General features: G+C 41.4%; 1 protein-coding gene across 1 annotated transcript in view; it reads right to left on the bottom strand.

Annotated features, from left to right (window-relative positions):
• LOC134077193 (complement C3-like) overlaps window positions 1-21,020 on the bottom strand; it is a gene marked incomplete at its 3' end in the record, with an annotated part of 52,071 nt that overhangs the window by 15,327 nt on the left and 15,724 nt on the right. Inside the window, 14 exon segments of the mRNA XM_062532648.1 lie at window positions 129-291; window positions 1,237-1,326; window positions 2,264-2,420; window positions 2,575-2,653; window positions 4,003-4,215; window positions 6,512-6,598; window positions 6,758-6,821; window positions 7,192-7,416; window positions 8,103-8,242; window positions 8,359-8,435; window positions 17,323-17,443; window positions 18,520-18,714; window positions 18,834-18,905; window positions 19,029-19,158. Of these exon segments, the coding sequence (XP_062388632.1) occupies window positions 129-291; window positions 1,237-1,326; window positions 2,264-2,420; window positions 2,575-2,653; window positions 4,003-4,215; window positions 6,512-6,598; window positions 6,758-6,821; window positions 7,192-7,416; window positions 8,103-8,242; window positions 8,359-8,435; window positions 17,323-17,443; window positions 18,520-18,714; window positions 18,834-18,905; window positions 19,029-19,158 (1,813 nt within the window).

Raw genomic sequence — 21,020 nt, 5'->3', positions numbered from 1 at the left:
AGACTATCCCATTGTTGCCGCTCCATCATTCTTTATCTAGATCAGTGGGAACGAGGACCGAGGAAGGAAGGGAGTATATATATATAAGGACGAATGAGAGGCGCCCATTATGTCTGACTATAACCTACCCTTATGGGAGAACTTGACAAGAATGTTGATGATCTCGTCCGTTTTCTTTTCTTCTGCGTTGACCAGAGCATAGGACACCATGGCGACAGCATAAGGATTGTTCAGTCTATGAATTCTGCCCCTCAAGTACTGCAAAGCCTTAACCATGCTTCCACGAATGCTCTGCATTGCAAAAGATGAACCAGCAGTCAGACAGGCAGGCAGATATTATACAAACTAGATGCACCGCATAGCGGTACACAATATGACCGCCGCTCAGTTCTCTCCACAAAAATAAATGATGCTTGTCAACTTTCCTGTATCTCCTATTTGTGCAATTTATATGCATACATCTCCTACTCTTGCAGCTCAAGTGTATATTAATGAGTGTGTGCATGTGAGTTTGCCTTTGTGTATAAGAGTGTGTGTGTGTGTGTGTGTGTGTGTGTGTCTGTCTGTGCGGGTGTGTCTGTGTGTGTAGTGTGCGCGGATTGCATGTGTGTGTGTGTGTGTGTGTGTGTGTGTGTGTGTGTGTGTGTGTGTGTGTGTGTGTGTGTGTGTGTGTGTGTGTGTGTGTGTGTGTGTGTGTGTGCGCGCGTGTGTGTGTGCATGTGTGTAATCTGTGGATGTGTGTGTGTGAGTGTGTGTCATTCCTTGTGTCAGCCCTTCGCTCAATAGTACCATCTGCAGGCCGATGGGTGTTCAGTCACTAAATGCACACAAGTTGATTTATTTTATAGCCCCCCATGGGTTGCATTGTTGAGCGCTTTGTTTATTAGAATAAACTGCTTAAACCCCGTATTTTCATCCATTAAAAGTTAAAACACGACACTAAGTTACCGTAAGATATTAGCTAAGTAGAACATCAGTGCAAGCGTGAGTTAGCTGGTAGATCCACTGTGGTAGATCGGTTGCTATACTGTATGTCTACCGCTCTGCAGTCAGATACTATTGGTAATTTGAATTTTGATGACATAATGTGATATTATTTTGCAACAACACTTCTTTTCATTTCCTGAAAAGTAACTGATTTGGACATATGTGTTATTCATCAGACAGCGACAATTATGATGATATTCTGATTTCAACCCTTAGACATGTGCACACTCAAAGGTAACTTGGACTCACATCTGAATCGCATATCCTGTTGCCCTCCTGCATGGCTAACAGAACAAATGCGGTCATGGAAGCATCCGAATCCACACCAAAGACATCCCCCTATAAAGAGATGAGTCAACATGCAGTTCACCACAAACAACCAGAATAATAAAGACAACAACAATAATAATGTGCAATTGTTGGTAAAAATTAGGGCTGGGCAACGATTACAATTTCCTCACAGCTTAACCGATTTAAAGATAGAACGTTAGGCTTGTTAACTGTTAGTTACATAGTTCACGCTTTAGATTGGGGGGCTGCAGAATTTACTACAAGCAGGTAAGAAGTGGCTTGTTAACTGTTAGTTACATAGTTCTCGCTTCAGATTGGGGGGCTCCAGAATTTACTACAAGTAGGTAAAAAAAATCTTTTTTCACCATTAACAAGCTGCTTGTTAATACTTACAAGCTGCATGTTAACTGTTAGTTAATGTTATTAAAGGATAACAACAGTTAACTAACTGTTAGTAACTAATTGTTAACTGCTTATTATGCACTGTTAATAGCTAATAAGCACATGTTATTCTAAAACGTTACCGGGAATCCTTAACAGAGTCATAATAGTATGAATTTTTAGCCACAGTGTTTCTGTTCAATCAAAATCAAGTGTAATCAGATGACGTGAGACCAGGCAACTGTTGCTCATCGGTCCATCATCGTGTAAAGCCCTCCCTGAAAATTGTATTGGTCCGGAGAGATCTGTACAGACCATAGTAGTCAAGACCGTGTAGATTAGCTTCGGCATGTTAGCATATGTAATTTTCTAGTATGGCACAACATGAAGCATTTAGAACCAGCTCTGTGCACGAAAATCCGTTTTGGGCAAGAGCGCTACACAAAATGTTCAGACCTGATTCTTTGAACCAGAGGTCAAATGTGAAAGCAGTTATACATTACACATGCAACTGCATAAAGATCAATCGTTATTGTGAAAAAGGGCCCTGTTTAACACTTGCTAAACAGGATTGGATAAAACAACACTGAAAATGATAACCTACGTAATCTATATATCGAAGAACAGCATTTTCCATGAAGATGCCATCTGGCTGCTGCCTGTTCAAGGCCAGCCACTTGAGGGCGCTGCAGATCACATCGTTGTCAACAACGATGATGCCCTTGGCCATGGAGAAGACTTTAGCTACGTAAGCTGTGAGCCTGGCAAGAGTAAGGGAGGAGGTCATCCATGAATGCAAGGATTTCAGGTCTAGTAAGTTTGATTCAACAAGAGCAGTAGAAAAAAGCCTTTCACATCTTGATTTGTGAGATGAAAAACAAGTGATAATAATAAATACTAATTAGGCTTACTTACCAAGTTCCAGGACGTGAGTTGGTGTATACCGCATAATGTCCATCTGATTTGCGATGTGCGGAAACCTGTTTTGTATAGCCTAACAAACCAAATACTATATTACTATATATGCTGATTTATAACAGTATTTGTAATATTAAACTAGATTGAGTTCCTCCCCAATATTTGTGTAGTTTCCCCCATTTGTAGTCTTAATTGTGAACTGTATATATACTGGGTCCAATTATCAGCTCGCACAAGCCCTGTTTACATAGACACTTTTTATCTGATTAAAAACAAAATAATGGTAGTCTGGTTTTCACCATACAAAGCTCAATCTTTTAAAGAGACCCTATGCAACTTTTTAGTATGCAACAACTAGTCATAAAATCGCTCAGAAAATCGTTGTTTTGCTTGACTGACCAGTTTCATCGAAAACAGTAATATTTCCTCCCGCCCCCAGTGTCCCTATCCGCTATTGCAACCTTGCAGTTTCTGCAGGAGACGTATCGTCTCCTGTTTACATCTGGAAGTCTGAGACGCGTAAAGAACAAGAAGAACCACGCTTGCAATTTATATATTTATATATAGCCTATATATGTATAAATATATGCGCTAAAGCTGTCGGGGAAGCGCATAAAACGAAAAACGGAACCAAAACCAGAGATGAAATCGCCAATCCTGCATAGTTCCTCTTTAAGATTGAACATAAGTCTGGGCTGCACTTTGATTCTACTGCAAAAGAGCGAGGCATGATCAATGGGCATCGTTCAAATAACTCTGTACGCAATTGCCACGAGCGGGGCTAGTTGGTAAATTAAACTTAGCCTACCAAAGCCGGTCGATAGAATCGTAAACACGTCCTTCTGCTAAATTATTGGATGAGGCAGAAAAAAAGAACTGTTTCCTCCGCTGAGTCGATTAATTCTGGACACCTCGAAGGCCATTATTCCCCAGTTGCCACTATAGGCAATAATCATGCCCTCATAGCACGCAAAGCAAACAAGCATGTCTATTTACACGGAAGCTGACTTGTTAAGTTTGTTGTACAGTACAACTTCCTTTGGTCCTTAGTGATATCGGTACAGAGTCAGCTTGTTTACAATTTTCACTGTTGTGACTACTACTTCCAGGCACAACCGTCGTCCTACTATACTGTACCATTCATAAGCATTGATATGGAAAGGTGATTCAACTTCCAAAATCCAAGGCTTCTACATTAAGTGAATGTAGCTTATTTTTCAATTATTTTCTTTTAACAAGACATTTTCAGACATGCCTGCACTTGATTTAAGTTTTTTTTTACCTTGTAGTGAAAGTTTCTTGGTTTGTGGATATATTTATTTATCTGGCAAACTTTGCCAATAGAAAAACAAGACTGTTACACTCTGCTCTATTTTCTCTGCATTTTGCCATTTGTTCAGGTGTGTCAAAAAAGAGTATTAATGTAAGTCTTGCCTTTTTTAATGTAGTTGATAGCCTTATCACGTTTATCAAAACCCACTTTGTCCCACTGCTTGGTTTTGTCCAGGTAATGGACTGCAATGACGGGCATGGTTGTGTGAGCCATATTCTGTTCAGAACACCCATCTGGCTGTCGGATTAAGGACTCCATGAACTCTCCACTGATGGCCTTCTCAATGGTAACACCTAAGTCATCACCTATAGAAAAAAATATATAAGGCAAAAATGCACAGCACATTATTCAATTGGTTAAATGTTGCAGCCTTATGTGTAGACAGGTGAGAAACCAGAACAGAAACTATAAAACCATAATCTTCCTATTCTCTGCTCCAGTCGCATCACTAGTTGATCAACAAGTTTCATTGACAGTGTCTATATGGCAGACATTGTTTTATGCTCAAAGACATCAAACTATAGAGACCCCTAGATGGACAGACACACATACATACACACACCCACACATTCATTACATGCCATCTCTCACATCCCAACACTTACTCAATCCCTGTTACTGTCTCACTGACACTCAAGTTTGCATGTTTCTTTTTGTAAGGATCCCAATTCTCAGGCTGATGACATTCCTTTCAATCAGATATGGACTCACTACTACTACTACAGCAGCTTTTGAGTAACCTTTTACCTTTTCACAGGAGAAACTGAGAAGCAGGAAATGTAAATACAGTGAACATTGTCATGTCAACTTAGAGATCAGAGTGGTAGTGGTAGGTAATGGTGTTTGGCGAAATGAATGGCTAGGGAAGAAGTCAAATCAGCTGAAGTAGTAAGCTGCAGAAGAACTGGCTATTGCACCGGAGTTAGCGATGAGCAGTTCCCCTGTGGTGATCCGTGCGAGATGGCCTTAGTTCAGCCTAAGCCCTCTAGCATAAGGTTTTGGTAGACCGGCGTATCACACTAGGTGAGTATAGCAGCTCAAAAAGGCACTGCAGTCTAATTTGAGAGCTAGGACGAGTAATTGTATTCAGGAGCTGCCCGAATTAAACGGCCGAGGATGATAAACATTATTCTCAAGATACTGGATCCCCTTATTTGGGCAAAGATGTTTTTTGTAGGCGAACTTCAGAGGTCTACTGGAGTTTTAACCTTTACATGTGCCTGACCATTCTAAATTACTTTCGTTAAATGGCGGGATGCGCTGTGGCGCAGCAGGTTACAGCGCCTGTTCCATATACGGGTCCGAACCAAGTTTCTACGTTAAATGGTTGAAGCTGAATTAGACAGATACATTTTAGTCAAGAGAAGAAGAAGACGACTTCGGATAACAGAACAGACTGTAATAATTCACTTTGATGGTGTGACCTATTTTGTAGTTTATTTGAGTATATTTAAAATGTGGATATTTTATATTTTATTTAAAAAAAGTATTTACAAATCATTTGCACACAGACTCCTTTGCTTCTTTATTTTCTCACTGAAAAGGAGTTTAAATCGACTAGTTATTTACATTTTGCTGCTGTGAGATTGTACAATGACATATTGAGGATAATAAGTGTTAGGTAAAAAAAAAGGAAATATCCAACCTCGGATTGGATATTAAGGACACCACTTTCTTTGTAAATTAATAATGTATCGTAAATAAATAAATGTCCTTAAAATACAGGGGTAATTTTCAGTTAGCCTATTAGCTGGTTTGATTTGCATTGAGCTCAATGAGCATCAAACCAGCTAATAGGCTAAACTGAAAAAAACACCATGCCAATCTCTAGGTATTGTGATGAATATGTGGTGATGTGTGGCTATCTTAATTCCAAAGGCCGAGGGGACTTCATCAGGATGCATAGTATCCTGGATCCATGAAATAAGTGGCCTTTAAAATAAAGATCTGCCTGCCTCTATGGAAATTTAACCTAGGGGTGCAAATACTTATCACCCCTGTATGTTAAGGAAGAACATTCATTTCTATAATAATTTGCACACTGACTCCTTGGCTTCTCTATTTCCTTACTGAAAATGAGTTTAAATTGATTGGTTATTGAAATTATGTGGTTGTGAGATTGTACAGTGGCATATGTGACCATTCACAGCGAAATCAGTCGTTTTGCGCACATCGTTTTTTTGAGAAAATCAACAATAACAAACTTCCGGGTTAAAATGTTGAATTTCACATTTTCGCATAATTCGGCTGTATACAGTCTACAGTTTCATATCGTGAACGCATTTCACTGAAAAACCTACGTTTTGACTGTTAAACCCGGCGAAGATTCAACACATTTGCTATCATTCCCGTTGTGCACGCGCAGCTTAAACAGGTGATTTCTACTCTTCTGGCACATCGTGACAGGAGAACCATGTCAACTTTGGATGCGGTTATCTTAGCGATAGTTTGTGTAATACCCTCGATATACATATCGTTGGAAAGCTTAGTTTATGGCCGTTCACGTGAGCACAATAACTTAATTTACTAAATTTTACCGAAACGACTGGTTCCGCTTTACAGGGTCACATATATCAGTCCATCAATTTTTGATAGATTTACCTTGAACTGTGATGTATGTTTTTGCTGGGCTGCCCAGTACTTTTTCGTTTGACACTGTAGCAGAGATTGTACTTATCTGGCTTTCACCTGTTAGAATAGAAGAAAATACAATATCTTTATAAAACATAGGAAGAATTGCAGATACATTAAGTTATTTCTGTAGAATAGCAGCGAGTAAGAAGAAACACACCATTCGACACTACTGAAAATATGACTTTCACAGTTTAGATGTCAATAACACATTACCATTGGTGGAGCTGGATGGGTCCAACACAATTTTTTGTAAAACTTTCTGACGAACACCTTCAGACTGGAAAGAAAAGTGAGGCATCATCCAAATGTTAATGACCACTTTTTTTTTTCATATTGTGTATCGCTTTGCGGTACATCTAGTTTTGATAATGTTACAAAGGTACAGACCAAAGCCAAATAAGGTGCAGCCACTGTGTTGTTGTCATCTATTAGCTTCAATGCAATTCACCCATTTTACATCAGTAGTTTCAAGTCGTGATATTTCAATACAAAGGAGAAGACAATGAGATTTACCTGTATGTTTATTTTTTCAAACAAAACTGCCGTTATTCAACTATCCAGAGGTAAACTCAGTTTTGCATTCTACCTCCCCTTTAACACAGAACAGACAATCACAGTTTTTGAAGTGGACGTTCAAGGAAACTCACCACCACCAGCAATTTCTTCTCGATTCCATCAACAACATATCCACCACCAGAGGTTTGTGCTATTGCCTTCACCTTAATGTCATATGTGCCTGGCTCACCAATTGGCACAATCACAAAAGGCACGGCAAAGGTCGACTTCTCATCCACACGTACTGTGGTCCTGCTCTTGCCAGATGCAAATGCAACACTGCACACGCCTTTAACACCGTACCACTCCACTCGTACCTGTAAGCAGAGAAGGCTGTTCATGTTCTGTGAAAATAAGGGTATAGGCGGGCTGGGAGAAATGGCCACCCACCTTCCACCCAACAGACCTCTGAAAATACTAAGTAACTGAAAAGTCTACTGCCTTTAATAGTGTTACAGTATGTATGTATTACCTCTGAAGTTTGCCTACAAAAAGGTCCCAAAGCTGCCATCACTGCCCATATAAGGATAACTTTTTATGGGCAAATTTGGTGGCTTTGGGGCTTTTTTGTAGGCAAACTTCAGAGGTCATACATACATACTGTAACACTATTAAAGGCAGTAGACTTTTCAGTTACTTAGTATTTTGGGGGAAAATCAAGTAAATCAATGTTAACTAGACATGCATAAATGTGCTTAAACCATTCACTTCCGACCATGTGTTTCACACCGTCACAAAGAGGGCCCAAGATGTGAACAACTTGTGGAGAGTTTGCAGTGTCTGCAGTGTATTCAAACAGGGACAGCTGATTCAGAACACCAATTTTGACTAGCTAGATAGATACAGTCAATATCGACTATTGCTTTTGTTGCCTCACTACTGGGAATACTAGCTATATTACAAAATCTCTTTACAAGAAATTAGTCTGTTTAGACAGTGTAGAATGTGTACTTTTAAGGACAATCTTGCTACTAACTCAATTTTACAGAGAAAAAATGCCTACATTGATGGATTCGTCCAAGTGGTTGTGGATGATGGCCCTGATCTCAATCTGCTCATGTCTCACAGCAGAGTAGGGCAACTTCAAGTCAATGAAAAAGTCCTTATTGATGTCCATACTGAGGGTGTCTGACACACAAATCCCTGCAGATAAATCATAAACAGGTTAGATCAGGTAAGAGGAAGGTTAGAATAAGGTAGGCTAGGAGGTGAAGAGAGAAGAGAAGAGTGTTTAAATATATTGATGGATCCTACTGTACCATTGTTAGAGAGGCTGATAGCACTCAATTGCCAGGACGTTATGGAGTCCTGGAAATAATCATCTTGTGTAATCTCACTAGAGAAAAGACCATTTGAGAAAAGGGTTCTGTTGTGTCCTGTTAGTACAAGTTAGTGAACACGGAGGGCGCTAGAGTGCACTGTGAGAATACAGGTAGTTGGTATGTACGAAGATGAGATGAAGAAGAATAAAGTTGGAAGTAGTGTGTTACATGTCTCTCGGTTCTTACATTCATTACAAGTATAAAACACCACATTTTGGCGACGAGGATGGCTATGAACGTGCCTTTACCTACACCATTCATGCCTTGCCCAGGCGAACCTGCTATTCCCTTCACTACGTGGCTGAAAATGTTCGAGAACTATATGTTAGTAATCGATGCTAGCGGGGAGAAGTGGCCGGAGGCAAGAAAGCGTGCTGTTCTTCTACATGCACTTGGCACCGAGGGACAAAGAGTGTTCTACGCACTACCAAATACAGGTACTACATATGCTACTGCAGTGGATGGACTTACTAAACACTTCGTTCCTAAAGTAAATGTGATAGCGGAACGTCACAAATTTCGCCAGAGAGCACAGCGACCAGATGAGTCGATAAACCAGTATTTAGCCGCATTGCGTGAATTGGCTGTACTGTGTGATTTTGGTGCTATGGAGGAGCAAATGCTTCGAGATCAACTGATAGAGCGTGTTGCCAACACACGCATAAGAGACAGACTTTTGTTAGAAGCGGATCTGACCCTGGCTAAAGCTACTTCGCTGGCCTTGCAAGTTGAGGCTGGACTACGAAATGCAGGCATTCTCTCCGACACTACTACTGCTTCCGCGACGGCGGCTACTACTACTGCTGCTGCTGCTGCGTCGGTGAAGGCCATACATAAACAGCAAAGGAAAAACCGCCAAAAAGAACAAAAGACTCCTGCTTCCTCAATGGCGCCTACAACTAATCGCCGCTCCTGCTACCGTTGTGGATCCACCAACCACCTAGCAAATAAACCTTCATGCCCTGCTGCTAAAGTGACATGCAATTCATGTGGAAAAGTGGGACATTTTTCGAAAATGTGTCGGTCTGGACAAAAGGATGTGCGCGAAATAGTCATAAACGAACTGACTGTGCTTTACATGACTGATACTGTGCAAGATAAAATTCTCTGTACTGTGCAAGTGAATGCAAATGGATATTCTCATGATGTTGAGCTAATTGTAGACACAGGTTCATCAGTTTCAATTATTCCAGAGAGCACTTACCAGACTCTCTTTCCTACATGTGAACTTTCTGAGCCGGCAGTGAACCTGTTCACATATTCAAGAGAGAAAATACCTGTTAAAGGGTGTATGCATGCCACAGTTACACATGATGGGCATTCTACTACAGGCTCATTCATAGTTGTAAAGTCAGGCACAGCTCTTTTAGGGCTAGATCTAGTTGTGGCATTGCACATGCGTATTGAGGGCACAAAAGTTGTTAGAACGAACTGCTCTGATCATGCTACTACACAGAGGGCACCTACGACACCTAGCACAACGCCACCACTTGCACCCGAGATCCAGGTGCAGGAGATTGGCTGTGCAAAGGGATTTGTGCACAAAATTCAACTCAAACCAGAGGCTGTGCCAATACAACAAAAACTCAGAAGACTTCCCTTCTCGGTGAGGCAGGCTGTGAGTGATGAAATCAAAGATCTACAAGAAAAGGGTGTCATAGAACGCATTGATGCATCGCCATGGGTCTCTCCGATTGTCGTGACACAGAGAAAAGATGGAGGAAAGCTGCGCATGTGTGTCGATCTCAGGGAACCTAACAAAGCCATTGTCAGTGACTGTCACCCGTTACCACACATGGACGAGTTATTCTCTGAACTAAGAGGAGCTACAGTCTTCTCAACCATCGACCTGGCCTCTGCGTACCATCAAATGTTACTGCATCCAGACAGCCGTGATATAACTGCCTTTATCACACATGATGGACTTTTCCAGTTCTGCCGGGTCCCATTTGGACTTGCTTCAGCCCCATCGGCTTTTCAGAAGATGATGACAACCATACTGGCAGGCATTCCAGGAGTACAGGCATACCTGGATGATGTGATTTGCTACGGAACCACTCAACAGCAGCATGATGCCAACCTAAGGAGGGTGCTGCATGCCTTGAACGAGGCAGGACTTAAGCTGAACATGCAAAAGTGCAAGTTTAACCAGACTTCTTTGCGTTTCCTAGGCCACACCATATCCAAAGACGGGCTTCACCCAGACCAAGATCAGATCAAAGCTGTGGCCAATGCACCTGCCCCACATGACATATCCTCCCTACGATCCTTCTTGGGTCTTGCATCATGGTACAGTAAATTTATTCCTGATTTTTCTACTGTTGTTGAACCACTACGTGAAACACTCAGGGAGTCTACCGAACGGCAGTTCAACTGGACTGCTGAGGCTGAACACAGTTTTGCTGAAATTAAGAGACTGATAGTTGAGAGCCCTGCTTTAGCTCTATACGACCCTGAGCTGCCTACATATGTAACTACTGATGCTTCTGACTATGGACTAGGGGGCGTACTTAGCCAACTTCATTCAGACAACACAGAGAGAGTAGTAGCGTTTGCATCCAGAACACTTTCTCCTGCTGAAAGGAAATATTCCACTGTTGAACGTGAAGCACTGGCATGCGTTTGGGCAGTAGAAAGGTGGAGAACCTATCTGTGGGGACATCACTTTGTGCTACGCACAGATCATCAAGCGCTCACCACCCTGCTCACATCAAAGGGCACTGGCCGTGCTGGACTACGAATTGCGAGGTGGTCTGCACGACTACTTTGTTTTACATATGATGTTACTTACCGCCCTGGCAAACTGAATGTGACTGCTGACTGCCTGTCCAGGCTTCCACTGCCTAACACAGGAGAGGCTGACATGGAACCAGACATAGTAGCTACTGTTTTCAGGGAGTCATTACATGCCATGGCCTTGTCAGAGTTCACTGCTGCATGTGACACTTGTCCTGAATTGACTCAATTGCGACAGCAAATACAGAAAGGCTGGCCAAAATGCAGAAAGAATGTAACAACTGAGCTGGCTTCATACTTCAATATACGAGACGAACTGGCTGTTGACAAAACTCTCGTGATGAGAGGTACAGACCGCTTGATTGTGCCTACATCGCTTCGATCTAGGGTTGTAGACTTGGCGCATGAGGGGCACCAGGGAGTGGTGCGCACTAAACAAAGACTGCGGGAACTGTATTGGTGGCCACAAATGGACAAATATGTACAGGGTAAGATTGCTTCATGTGTGTCATGCCAATACAGTGACAAAACAGTTAAAACTGCACCGGCACCACTTACACCTGTCGAACTGCCAGATGGACCATGGGAAAAGGTGGCCATTGACATAACCGGTCCTTTCGAACGTGCTACATGGGACTGTCGTTATGCCATCACCCTCACAGACTATTACAGTAAATGGCCTGAGGTAGCATTCGCCTCTACTGTCACAACAGAGGTGATTATTCGATTTCTAGCTACAGTGTTCAGTCGTGAAGGAAACCCGACCTACCTGGTCTCTGACAATGGATGTCAGTTTACTTCACATGAATTTGCAAACTTTCTGAGAGAGAGAGAGATAACGCACCTGCGCTCCAGTGTCTACTACCCAAGAGCCAACGGTGCAATTGAGAGATTTAATAGAGTATTAAAGGAGTGTCTCCAGACTGCAGAAACAACACACAAGCCTTGGAAACAAGCGGTTACAGAGTTCTTACAGATCTACCGTGCTACACCGCACGCTACTACAGGAGCTACTCCATTTGAGTTGCTGAGAAATAGGAAGATGCGCACAAAACTAAACATCCTTCCTGTCTCACACAAAGTTACATCACACAAGCAAGTCAAAGAAACTGTGAGACAAAATCAACAAAAGAGTAAGGAGTATACAGACAGAAAGCGAGGAGCAAAAGTGCCGACCTTCCAAGTGAACGATGCTGTGAGAGTCCGGAGACCGGAACATGTCTACAAGGGGTCATCCAAATTCACAGAACCTCTGACAGTCGTAAAGAAGGTGGGACCAAGTACTTACCTTCTCAGCGATGGTCGGAAATGGAATGCCTCGAAGCTGGCGCATTTCCCTAAGGAGGCTCTAGCTGGCATCAGTGAGAGAAATGAGACTACACTTGATGGACTCACTGTGACCGAGAATGTGCATGTTGGGCAAGAACCAAGCCCTAGACGCATCCCCAGAGTTAGAAACCCACCTCAGTGGTTAACAGACTTTGAGAGATGAATATGATACAGGGTTAATGTGTGAACTGTGCAAATTGAAAAAAAAGAATACTCACACTGTTCTATGTGAAAAAAAAGAATACACATACTGTTCTGCTTTGTGAAAAAAAAGAATACTTATACTGTTCTGTTATGTGAATGAAACTGTCATACTGTTTTGAGGTCTGAGTTACACTAGCTAAGACAAGAATAAACTAATTTCATGTCAAATTTACATTTACGTTTTCAGGTACCATGTTATGAGACTAAGTCCTTTAAGAAAAGGGGAAATGTTGTGTCCTGTTAGTACAAGTTAGTGAACACGGAGGGCGCTAGAGTGCACTGTGAGAATACAGGTAGTTGGTATGTACGAAGATGAGATGAAGAAGAATAAAGTTGGAAGTAGTGTGTTACATGTCTCTCGGTTCTTACATTCATTACAAGTATAAAACACCACAGGTTCAAAATGCTGTGCAAGGGAATGGACAAATGAATGCATGCCTGCCTGCCTGCCTACCAACCAACCATTATTTCCCAACTATTAGTCAAGGTTTATACATTGATGTTGCAAAATGTCCCCAGCCATAAGATTAATACACAGGGACAGTTAAAGTGTAACTTCACCCCATAACTCCACCCACTTCACATTTCTGAAAAAGGCTTTCAAAATGGGCAGGACGTTCTGAAATTTGGAAGGTAGTGCAGCATTGCAACCATGGTGATTTTGTGTCAATCTGGGAATGAGTGCTGCAGACATGGCTTATCACAGGCAGGCTAATCAGGGCAGCAGGTGTTGGGGCGTTTCATTCCTAATTTGTAACGACCCGTTGACGTAGTGCAGGACTACAGGTACGTCAACTACAGTATATCTATATAATCAATCAACCATTCAATCAATCAATCAATTCAATGAATGTCTGCATGTCCATGGGTCTTCCCATAACGTTCAACTGACTGATTTCACCCTTTTTCAGTTTCTGGCTAAGGGCACCATGGATGGTATCGATATTTAGGGCCCGAGCACCGAGGTGCGGCCGCTGAAATGGCCCAGATTTGGTGGACATGTGTGTTGTATTAATCTGAACAACTTTTACATTTAAACTATATAGTGAATCTTAGAAGAGTTTGAGTAATGATTATGATTACGACTTTTGCACATCACATATTTTGAAACACCTCTCCTAGACGGTTTATCGAAATCATGTTATATGAACAGTAAAATGATCTTGAGGGGTTGCCCGAGAGGAATTGCAAACAGATTTTTGAATTTTCGAAGCATATTGGAATGGCGAAGGTTTGAATTATGGCGTCTTATTAAAGAAACAGGAAGTTGGTGTCATAGGCAGAAAAAAGGTTATAATTTGGACGCAGAGACAGAGCTCTGGCCTCGGGTGTGGCTTACTTCACACCCTACGGTTGAGCCGGATACGGATGCTTTCGTCCGTTCCCGGAGGTCCGTAGCCAGAGAGTTTAGCAATCCGGAGTGCTCTGGGCGAAACGGAGCAATACCACCGCAAATCGCGGTGGCAGTATAGAGTCAAGTTCCAACCATTCATGAAAATCGACGAAGAAGAGAGACATTTGGACATTTAAGCAAATTCAAGTTTGTTATTTTGTCGAGGACTGTGGTATCACACATAACATAAATTACAGAACTAGCACTGGCAATTTGACGTTAGCGGGCTAACCAAAGGTTATACAATCTGACTAAACGGAGATTGTGGCTGTTACTGCTGTCTATTAACGTTAGGTTGCCAAAGCCAAAAGTCGTGATGATGGTGTGTTGTCAGGTTTAGTTAACATTAACTGTTGGATGGCAATAAACTTGACGTGCCTCTGTATGCCTAAATATCATATCATAAAACAAACTGAACTTCGGTGTGGATATATCTATTACCCTCATGTCTGCCCTCCAGAGGATGTATCGCGTCACATCCACAAAAACGGTGAAACCGGACGGAGGTATGAAGGCTAGCTCTGGAGACAACGTTTGTGCCGGACAGGCAAATTTCGTCCAGCTCCGGAGGTGTGAATAGGCCTTTAGGGACTCTATAGTGCCACCTAGCACATTGTCTGTTGTGGTTGACATATTCATGAAAATGAACCAAATTTGGTGGACTTTTGTGTTATTGCTACCGATAGTCAGAGACTGAGCTCTGGCCTAGGGTGTGGCTTAGGGACTCTATAGCGCCACCTAGGGCATTGTCAGTTGTGGTTGACACATACTTTCACGAAAATTAACCTAATTTGGTGGACATGTGTGTTATTGCTACCGTTAGTCAGGGACAAAACTCTGGCCTAGGGTGTGGCTTAGGGACCCTATAGCGCCACCTAGCACGTTGTCTATTATGGTTAACACATACATTCACAACAATGAACCAAATTTGGTGGGCATGTGTGTAATTGCTACCGCTAGTCAGAGACTAAGCTCTGGCTTAGAGTGTGACTTAATTAGATTCCGGAATGTCACGGGTCCGGACCGCAGGTGCGAGGGCCCGCATCGCTGCTTGCGGCTATATTTGGCTTTGTTTGCATGAGAAACATGAAAGATATTTGAATGAGAATAACATTTCATTTGAATTCATCATAATCTACAAGTCGTCTAAATTCTGGTTAGTGTAGTGTCCATTATATTAACTAGGGCAGTGCCCGTGCAAACAATGTTTTCCAAGAAACACCCAATGACGTTGATGCAGGTAGATCATGTTAGATTGGTGATGATGTAGTATCAGGCCCGTGCAGTTAGAGCTTTTTACTGTCTTTGCAAGGTAAAAAAGTGAAGGGGAAAGGCGTTTGAGTTGCAGCTAATGGCAATATTAGACACATGTTACATACCCGTGCGTTTTTGCTGTTGTTGGGAAATTATAGTCTAAAGTTAACCGCATGACCATGGCCATATGCCAGTGCTATGAACTCGGAGTGATGTTTGAATGAAATGTTAAGCCTGTAGCCGATGTCCAGATAGAGTGAAGAGCCGCTGTTTTAAATGCAAATTTTAACAGGATGGTACCGACATGTGTGTCGGCCTGATCAGGCAACAGAAGCGCTAGGCAACCGCGGTTGTTGAGTAGCCTAAGCTATGCAACGTTACGTGACTGTAACAGCCTGGTGCATGTGACTGTAACAGCCGGGTGCATGTGTGTCAGACTCAGCATGTTTATCCAACATGAACAATCTTGAAACGGTCCGTTGTTTACGTGAGACATAGTAATTTCCATGATTGGCAACGTGAGTGTCAGCGAAATGGGCTGTTTTGTTTCTATGCTGGAGTAAGTGAGAGTGAGGGGGAGTGGCTAGTGCGAGAGCGGTAGAATTGTGGGATTGCGGTAGAGTTGTATTTCGCTTAATTTAACGATATCTTTGTAATTTGTTGTCCAACAACGACCAAACTTCGCACTGCACTCACGCATGGCATTAGCAATACCCGTGTCAAATTTTAGGTCAGTCGGATGAGCGGTTCGAGAGTTATGCGTGGCACAGACAGACAGACAGACAGAGTGACACACAGACAGACGTTCCTTGCTTTAATAGATAGATATGTTCAATTTTGGTCTGTTTTAACAGTCGGCGACTAAATTTCCAAAATCGTGCGGAAATCTTGGGAGTTGTACTAAAATCGCGGCGCGCTCCCGTCATCTAAATCGTTTAGTGTAAGGTGCCAATCTTAGAGGTTTTAAGTCCGTCGGAGTCAGTCTTTCTCTAGTTTTGCCGTTACGACAATATCAAACATGTTTGATATTATCGGGAAAGTCTTTTCAGTTGTGGCTCATGCAAATAGTGACGTGAACGTTAAAAACCAATAGCGAGCGAGCTCCAACACGAAACAGGAAGGGGCAAAATAGGCGACAGCTGTTGCCCATATGATTATTTGTTAATTCATTTCTTATAATTTATTAGTCGGCTATTCTACGTGACAGAACAACTCTATATCTGTTAGTAATGTCACACATGAAATAATGCTGCAGAAACGCGAAAAAAATGACTTTGATGAGTAGGCTGTCATATATGAGTTCCTGTTGATGATGACGTGTAGCCTAGTGCACGATGGAAATAATTTGAAGGAATCTAGTAGCAGTCTTATAAATAGTGACCCACAGTCTTTGCAAAATCCTAATCTGAGACTGGCCTGTGACTAGACTGTGACTAGAAACTTGATGAATTGTCTTTAGATGTGAGAGGGTCTGAGACTGTAGTCTTTCAAAAATCTTTGCAAAGTCTGTCAATGTAAGGTAGGCTTTAGCAAACTATGGCAACACCGTTTGTTTTGTCGTCCGTATCTGTGTTCGCGCATGTGTAGTGTGACATGTTGAGGTAAATCGGCTCGTAACACTGCTTCAACAGTGCGATAGCACGAGGGGCGACTAGGATTTCAAACAGGTTTGATATTCTCCCGATCGATCGGGAGGTGGTCGTGAGGTCAAAATTCTGAGCCAAAATTCGGCCCGATCCCCAAAATAGTCGCACGACTCAAAAATCGTGGCAAAATGGGCCAACAATCGCACAGTGTATGCCCAGCTAAAGGAAATGGGCAGGAGCTGTATTAGTACTGCACTAATTCATATAAATCATTATTACCATCTTAAAAGTTAATCTGATATAGGATAAGGTCCTGGAAATATAGACAGTGCAGTCAACAAATTAATAGATTGTATATAATGTATGACAATAATGAAGTGGACAATAAATTCATCTAACCAGTCTCCGTTTGAACATTTGTCAAAGGACACTTCCTTCCAAAGCCAACTCTCAGGGAATTTTGAACGTGATGTTAATTCATCAATTAGCTCATCCATCAGGTCGTCCTCCTGCTCCTCACCTATTAACACAGACATAAGTAATGCTTTTATGTACACCTCAACACACAGACTTAAGTAATGCTTTTATTAACACTTGGAGGTCCAGGGCATTTTCAGGCACTTTGAGGCAGTCAGCTATACCTTGATATTTTAAAGTTTTTCATCTAACTAAAAACATCTATGCAAAAGTGGCACATATGGTTATATTCTAGAGATCCTCCACATTAATTATATGAGAGTAAAGTGGATGTAATGAAATTACTTTTTATTATAATTCAGTGTAAACACAACTATTTAAAAAAAGATTTTCAAAGGTCATAGGTCAAAGGTAAAAAAGACACTATAAATATATCGACCGAAGACTTTTGAAGTTTGAACCTTGAAAACAATGGTGTTGGCTCCATATAAGTAAAAAGAACATTCAAAAGTGTTATGTAGTTTTACTACAAATTGGAAAAAAGTCGGACTAAATGTGTCACTTAGTGGATGTCTCTTTCAAATGTAAATTAAGTTGAATGGGCTTTTTGAATGGGCCTGCTGCAGGTGAGAGGACTGAAATCCTAGGATTTTCATTAATTGTTTTTACAAAGTGCCATTGATACATTCATATTTGGAAACTAGTTGATTAAAGGTTTCTAAAGGTTTCTGTTAGCCTGGGTCTGACATGTGGGAGCTATGGAAACACCACCATAGTACACTAAACAGATATTCTCCACCACACATAATTAACTGGAGCTGAGAATGGTTTGTATATCAAATCTTTTATGACCAGATTTACCCCATCCAGCAGGTCTCAGGTCAGCCCTTTGCCTCTGATGAAAAAATGTAGGCAAATTGGCAAAGTTTTGTAAAAGCACTCAGTATTACAATGTAACAACTATATGTAGGTACCCACAAATACATAATGCAAGTACAATGATAGTACCTGATAATACATGTTGTTACACAGGTTGTACCACTGTACCTAATTAGGTGGGTACACTAACAGCGACACCCCAAGCTAAAGTGTTACCAAATAAAGTGTTACCAAAGAGAATAAATACAAAACAAAAACATCAGGTACAGTAGGTGCACATCAAAGAGGGCTGCTGCTTACTGCGAGCTAGCTGAAGGATGTCCTCCCTCTCCTCATCACGGTGTTCAGACATTATCTTGCAGCACTTCAGGAAGGCCTTTTCACACGCCGGACCGTCCAAGATGAACTCGACTCGGCGCTCGCAGGAGTAGCCCAGTGTGTTCTTCTTCATCCCGTCAACGCAACACTGCCTCTCCTCTCCGGTATAATCTTTGGCTGAGGAGCAAAACCAGATGGATGGATGGACAGTTAGATGAACAGACAGGTACAGGGCCATACTGTAGGTATATAGATTCGTTGAGTTCAATCCTACAAGGTGAAAAAAATCTGCTTGCCTGCTGTGGTCTGGACCTCCATTATAGTGACAGCCCGCCGTCTCCTTTTAGCCTGGGTCTGACAGGTGGGAGCTATGGAAACACCACCATAGTACACTAAACACTGATATTCTCCACCACACATAATTAGCCAGTTAACAATGTAATATACTGTGTATCTATTATTGTACTGTTCCTTGCTAATAATTCGAGTACCTTGCCGGACTGCGGTTCCTCCTGCAGCATTGGTCTGAAACATCAGTCCAGCATCATAGAAAACCCCCATACTGTCTTTACCACTGCCAGCAGTGCAGGCGATATCGAGTTTCTCAACAGTGTCCCAGATCTGTTTGAAAACAAGCAGATACTGGCACAAACTATTTCTTTTTGAAATAGTAGACTTTCAGACCTTTTGGCTGACAGACAAATTTGCTTGATTTCATGATGAGTTGTCTTGAAATAAGTCAAACTCTTATTACATCAAAGTTAAAGGAGTTAGGTCATAAATAAAATTGTTTTTTATCAGTCGCTTTGGTATATTTCTCAGATCAGAATTCAAATTCTCAAAACTACCTGTTCAATCACATCATTGTGTCACTTGTGCACATAAAAAAAACAGTTTCTCAGTGCTTTGAGCAAGTTGCAAATGTTTTGGTACATCCATGCAAATTATTATGAACAATTCTCTGCTGAATAGTCTCACCTACTGTATACAACATTTAGGCATCAGTTCATGACATAAGTCTTTACATGCAAAATGGTTGAATATGTTGTCATATGACAATTTGTGGCCTAAAAGACAGGAATGTCAGGAAATGTAGGAAGACTGCACCAGAGAGGGTTAAAGCGGAGCTTATTGCTTAATTAATGTTGGCTAGCAATTCCTGCTCTCACACTCAAGATACCTTAGCGCTTGCCTTTATCTCGGCTCTGCCTGTGCCCAGACTAGCTGTGGCTAGTGTGGCTGCACAACACTGCCATCTGCTGGTTGTTCAGTGGATGGTGTATTCTTATTCAAATTCAGAGGTATTTATTTGTGGATCTTGGTGTGCAGTAGGAATGTCTCAAAATTACGTCATCGAGAGAAAAGGAAAATGGAGATCCACAAATGCAGATTTCACATACAAAGTCAAGCATATTTATTTTCAAATCTAGAAAATATATTTACAAAAGCAGGTTTATTTATATAAATTAGTTTATTTATTTGTATGTCACATTTTTATATTTGTATTTTGTATTTTTATATTTATAAATGTATGTATATGTATATATATCCTTTTATATATATCTAAATAATATTGAGACAAAAACCACTCCATAAATGGCTTTGTCATGGTTTCATTAAGACAGTTTTAATTATACAGTCCTACCCAAACCCCGCCTACAACAGCCATGGCGATATCCTTTACCAACCCCATTCCCACTTAGCCTGGAAATCCAGATCTAGATCTAGAGAGATTTACGGTCTGGCTATGAATAATGAAAAAAGCCCAACTCGAGCGGCGCCACCAAGCATGCATTTTGAGAATATCTCAGCACACGATTGTATAACACTATGACCAATGATTACTGACTGATTCCGGACATTGACACAATTAGATAACACCGTCACCAACGTTTACTGACTAATTCTGGACTTCTGGACGCTGTCTTCATCTGTTTAACTATGTCACATGCACCAATGTGATTGGTGTGGGTCGGATCCAAGGACATGGATAATAAGCATCAATACCAGAATGACTCATGAGCAAATTCAAATTGTGCTCTCACAAGAACTCTGGATTTCTAGGGTAACTCCCACTCATGTCATATTGCCTAAAAAGATAGTAACAGTTTTAACATTCATTAACTCTGGATAACATCAGAAACTTTCTAATGAGAAGACACAGCAACACCAATATGGCAGTTATCTCAAGCATGGTGGGCTTTTATACAATCAAAAAACGTCCAAGGCGCTAATTGATACCTGCCAAGATTAGTCCAAACCTGTAGCTATATCAGGCCAGTAAAAAGGACATATGTCTAATTGAGACTTGGGTTTTTCACCAGTTTTTACAGTGTTTTCATATCCTAATTTATTATGTTATCAGAAATATATTGTGATGTACAGTACGTCCAGTCTATACTAGTATCCTTTAAGGCCTATATTGCTCATTCCTAGTTATGACAAGTAGTGCTCACTGATGTGGCTGGGAATTTCCATGACAG

This window comes from Sardina pilchardus, chromosome 1 (assembly GCF_963854185.1).
Source record: "Sardina pilchardus chromosome 1, fSarPil1.1, whole genome shotgun sequence".
NCBI classification, from domain to species: domain Eukaryota; kingdom Metazoa; phylum Chordata; class Actinopteri; order Clupeiformes; family Clupeidae; genus Sardina; species Sardina pilchardus.
This window is presented reverse-complemented; position numbering and strand designations above follow the sequence as displayed.